This window comes from Brassica napus, chromosome A9, assembly GCF_020379485.1.
Source record: "Brassica napus cultivar Da-Ae chromosome A9, Da-Ae, whole genome shotgun sequence".
Classification (NCBI taxonomy): Eukaryota; Viridiplantae; Streptophyta; class Magnoliopsida; order Brassicales; family Brassicaceae; genus Brassica; species Brassica napus.
Genome location: NC_063442.1, coordinates 11,462,366 through 11,467,556, shown reverse-complemented (window position 1 = coordinate 11,467,556; position 5,191 = coordinate 11,462,366). Strand labels below are relative to the sequence as shown.

General features: G+C 31.4%; 1 protein-coding gene across 1 annotated transcript; it reads left to right on the top strand.

Moving 5' to 3' along the window:
• Positions 1–1,922: 1,922 nt before the first annotated feature.
• LOC106366585 (protein DETOXIFICATION 48) lies at positions 1,923–4,246 on the top strand. Its single transcript, XM_013806224.3, has 2 exons — positions 1,923–2,283; positions 2,561–4,246. Exons 1-2 carry the CDS (start codon positions 2,122–2,124, stop codon positions 3,995–3,997), a joined length of 1,599 nt encoding a protein of 532 aa, XP_013661678.2. The 5' UTR covers positions 1,923–2,121; the 3' UTR covers positions 3,998–4,246.
• Positions 4,247–5,191: the final 945 nt, after the last annotated feature.

The window sequence follows — 5,191 nt, the reverse complement described above, 5'->3', positions numbered from 1 at the left end:
GCCTGTTTAATTTTGAAGTAGTGTAAAATTAATAGCGAGATCCTCCTTTACGTGCAACCAGAATCATACTCCCGAAGTGTTATATTGTTGGTAATGTTTTTCGCTGAATAAATTAATTCATCATCATTAAGTGTTAAAAAACTTACAAGACATTCTAAGATTGAAGGATTAGAGTTTTATTTTATTTATATTATATTAGATGATGTCCTGCACTTTGTACGGATTAATATATCTATATATCTAAGAATTTTTAATTCTAATGTTTATTTTTATAAAAAATAATAATTAAAGTAGATAAAACTTTTAATTTATATTATCAATTACAAAACTTCAATATTCATATTGGTAATCAATGTATTAAATTATGTTATTTTGTTTCATAGTTTTATTTATGTGATGTAGATTTTGGATCAAAATATTTTATATGGTAATAATTAAATAAAGAAATTTGTATTTGAAATTAAATACATACTGTATTTAGACTGAAAAGAAATCATGTGGCACTGAACGGATTATAAAAAATCACATAAAACATCAACAAAAATGATAGTGTAGGAGTGTTCAATCCAGTAAAAACCAAACCATTTAAAACCGAACCAAATAGAAATAAAGAAAATAGTCTAGGTTTGGTAGTACCGAATAAACCAAAAAGATATTATTTTTAAGAAACTGAAGTATATGGACATGGTTCAGTACATTAAGCGATCAAACTGAATAAACCACAGAAACCGACTAATTCAGATATATTAGCATACTTATATATAAATTTAATAATAATCTATATTTAATCAATATTTCCAATAAAAATTAGAGAACTGAGATAATATTAGTTATTAAAATCATAAACTAAATATAAGATAAAATTAATGATGATATTATCGGTAGATATTTTTGATAACTTAATATCAATTGTTAATATCTATTTAATTAAATATCCTAAATATCATGATAATTAATATTAAAATATTTTTTAAAATAATAGTATACTATATATATCAGTAGAATATGTTAATGTTTATTAATTATCTTAAATATCATGATAAATATATAGATATCAAAATAAAATTTTAAATAATAATATTAATTAAACTAATGACTTATCTTAAAATTATGGAAAATGTGACAACTAAGCATATTAACTAAAATTATTGAGAAGATGATAATTCAGCAAATTTACTTCTCAAATAATGTAAATATACAGTAGAATCTCTATAAATTAATACTCACTAAATTAATAATCTATATAAATTAATAAATTTCGCGAGTCCCAACTTGAACCGGTTTAAAATTTGATACAAATCGATAAAATAATAAGATAATATTTTTTAGAAAATTCTATATAAATATATGGTTCCATTCAAATTATGAATTAATAAATTATATATATATACATATTTTATATAAGTAATAACCGATATCATATGTTTGTTGTATATTCACAGTGGACATATCTTTATATTTTCTTAACACTTAATATATTTTTGATGAGATTTTGTAATATTCTATTTAAAGCCACATTTAAGTTATATGCAATATATATTATATACATCATATAATATAATAAAATTAGTATAAATGTTTAATTTCAAATAATAATAATTAATATCTATACAGTAAAAACAAATATTTTTTCATCTTAGAATAAATATATATTAAAATAAGAAATCTAAATAAGAAAACTTTTGTAAATTAATATCTCTATAAATTAATAAAATTTTAAAATCTCAACATTATTAATTTATAAAAGTTCTACTGGATATAGTTCCTTATCATACATATTGTTTTTGTCCCTATTGTCCTCTTCCAGTCGACACACGATTTTTTAAGTCAAAGGAAACAAAAAAAATCCCACTAAGATTAGAAAGAAAATGATTTTATGTTAAAAAGAAATCAAAACTATTGTAGAGCCACATGTCGAGATAACATCAATTTCTGCAACTATAAATAGAGCGTTTTATCCTCCAAAAGGCCCAACCAATAACCACATTAAAAAAAAAAAGTTCCACTCTGTTTCTTTTTCATTTGCATAAATCATTTTGCCTCCAAAAGGCTTCTGGGCTCTGTCTCTTTGTCTCTTTTACCTCTACTCCGCTCAAAACAATTTTACTTGCCTCAACAAACATGTGTAATTTAACACCATCTTCTTCCTCTTCCTTACTATCATCTCCCAAAGAAAAAAACAATTTCTCAAAACTCGAAACCTGTGATGCAGACCATCCCCATTATTCCGACTATACCGATGACGGTTCCCGAGACCTTAATAGATGGCCAACTTTTCTAGAGGTATACTAACTCTTTTCATTAAAAAATAAAAAATAAAAAATATATTTTCATTAAAAATAAAAATTATACTACTCTTTTTTCTCAAAACTCCATTCATCGTTTGGAACTTTTTTCCAGAGGTTTTTATTCGACTATAAAAATTAACGATTAACTATAAGGTTAAAAAGTAAATAAATCATTACCTAAAAAATATAAAAGTTCGGTTTGATTAAAATATCTACAGACGTGGACGGTTCTTGTTCTTGACTTGCTTTTGTCTTTGATGATTTGGCGGCAGGGCTTAGAGGAAGTGAAAGCGATCGGAAGAATCTCAGGGCCGACGGCAATGACCGGACTTCTTATGTACTCAAGAGCAATGATATCGATGCTGTTCCTTGGCTACCTCGGCGAACTTGAGTTAGCTGGGGGATCTCTCTCCATCGGCTTTGCCAATATCACCGGCTACTCCGTCATCTCCGGCTTGTCCATGGGGATGGAGCCAATCTGCGGGCAAGCTTACGGTGCTAAACAAATGAAGCTTTTAGGACTAACCCTTCAAAGAACCGTCCTCCTCCTCCTCTCGTGCTCGGTCCCCATCTCCTTCTCTTGGCTCAATATGAGGCAAATCCTCTTGTGGTGTGGCCAAGACGAAGAGATCTCTTCCGTTGCGCAAAAGTTCCTTCTCTTCGCCATCCCTGACCTCTTCCTCCTCTCTCTGCTTCACCCTCTTCGTGTTTACCTCCGAACACAGAACATTACATTGCCCGTGACTTACTCCACGGCCGTCTCCGTCCTCCTTCACGTTCCGTTGAACTTTCTTTTTGTGGTGAAGCTCGAGATGGGAGTGGCGGGAGTCGCTATTGCTATGGTCTTAACCAATCTCAACCTCGTAGTCCTCTTATCTTCTTTTGTATATTTCACAAGCGTGCATAGTGATACATGGGTCCCACTTACTGTGGACTCTCTTAAAGGTTGGTCGTCTTTGCTCTCGCTTGCAATACCCACTTGTGTATCCGTTTGTTTGGAATGGTGGTGGTACGAGTTCATGATCATTTTGTGTGGACTTTTGGTTAACCCAAGAGCCACCGTTGCCTCCATGGGAATCTTGATCCAAACAACAGCTTTAGTCTACGTCTTCCCATCCTCTCTCAGCCTCGGCGTATCCACAAGAATCAGCAACGAGCTTGGGGCTAAACGCCCGGCGAAGGCTCGTGTATCCATGATAATTTCCCTCTTCTGCGCGACCGCCTTAGGCCTAATGGCAATGGTGTTCACCGTGCTTGTTAGGCACCGATGGGGACGCTTGTTCACCACGGATGTAGAGATTCTTGAGCTGACTTCAATTGCATTGCCCATCGTGGGTTTATGTGAACTCGGCAACTGTCCTCAAACGACCGGTTGTGGTGTTTTGAGAGGCTGTGCAAGACCAACACTCGGTGCCAACATAAACTTGGGTTCGTTTTACTTTGTGGGCATGCCGGTGGCTATTCTCTTAGGGTTCTTTTTCAAACTAGGATTTCCAGGTCTCTGGTTTGGCTTGCTTGCGGCTCAAGCGACATGTGCTTCTCTCATGCTGTTTGCACTCTTGAGAACAGATTGGGCAGTCCAAGCAGAGAGGGCTGAAGAACTGACGTCAAAAACACCGGGAAAAACTCCTCCTCTCCTCCCAATCGCCAAGACTAAGAGCAGGTCTCCACCAGATACAGATGATATGATGAGAACCATGTTGGTTTAGATTGATATCTATTCTTTGGAGTCATTTGCCTTCAATGTTAACGTACAAATATTCTTGTCAAACATCATTTTTGGAGTTTATATTACTCCTTAATTTTTACTCTTTTTTAACATAAGAACCACTTTGTTTTGTGGGCTTTATTGGTGTTTCATTTTATCTATGGTTGTATGGATGTAATAGTTTCTAGATTTGACTTTACCAGTTTGTACTATATTTGTTTCCTTCTGTAATAATAACTCATTCGGATTAGCTTTATCTTAGTACGTTTTGTAGTAGAAGATCGATATTTAATTGGCTTTGATTAGCTTTATTTTCGTGATGACAAAAAAAAAAAGAAAGGCTTTATTTTCGTACGTTAAGCTACGAATATAATAAAATGAAAAATTAAACTCCACTACATACAACTTCAAAACTACGGCATTAGAGCATGTCGTCCAACCATTAAGTTTCTTACAGTAGGTATTTACATGAATAAATAATATATTTTAATTATCTGTTTTAATTTTTATGTTCAAATGAAATATAAATGGACACGAAAGTAATACACATAGGGGAAGAAATTTCAGATATGTTTCTAATAAATCCGTAAATCAAATACTTTCTTTCTTTTCTTTCCACTTTTTTTATAATTTAAATTTTGACAAAAACTCCTACAAAAATCTGTTATTGGAGGTGGTCTTACAATCTTGAGGAAACCATTATTAAGAGTATTTTTATCCTTAAGAAACTGTGAAGATTTCTGAAAAGATAAAAAAATAAAAATATTCTTGATTAGAAAATTATTTTAGTTTTTTACTAATTATACCACTAATTAATTATATGTGTTATTTGAGTATCTCATAGTAAGTATTTGAAAACTTTCAAACGAGAAACCGATGAAAACTTTTCCTTTTTTTCTTACTTTTATTTACTTTTAGTTACACTTTTTTTTTTACTTTTTATTATTTTTATTTAATTTTAATTATGATATATCTTGCAAGAAGCTTAGTTGGAGAAGCTCTAACATATATTGATATCAGTAAAAACTGTAAGCAAAAAATACAGTCGGAATAACTTCCGATAAAGTAAAAAAGCCTAGAATATTTTCCAAAAAGATTAGTTTTTGCCAATTGTATTTATTCTTTTATTGTGGAAACTTTGCTGATTTAACAATCAATTCTTTTCTTAAGGACAGGCAAGATGCATCTTTATTTT

Bases quoted from the DNA above. Each gene is read 5' to 3' on its own strand.
- LOC106366585 (XM_013806224.3), top strand. From the start codon at position 2,122: ATGTGTAATTTAACACCATCTTCTTCCTCTTCCTTACTATCATCTCCC. The intron at 2,284-2,560 runs GTATACTAACTC...ATTTGGCGGCAG, and splicing joins GATGGCCAACTTTTCTAGAG to GGCTTAGAGGAAGTGAAAGC.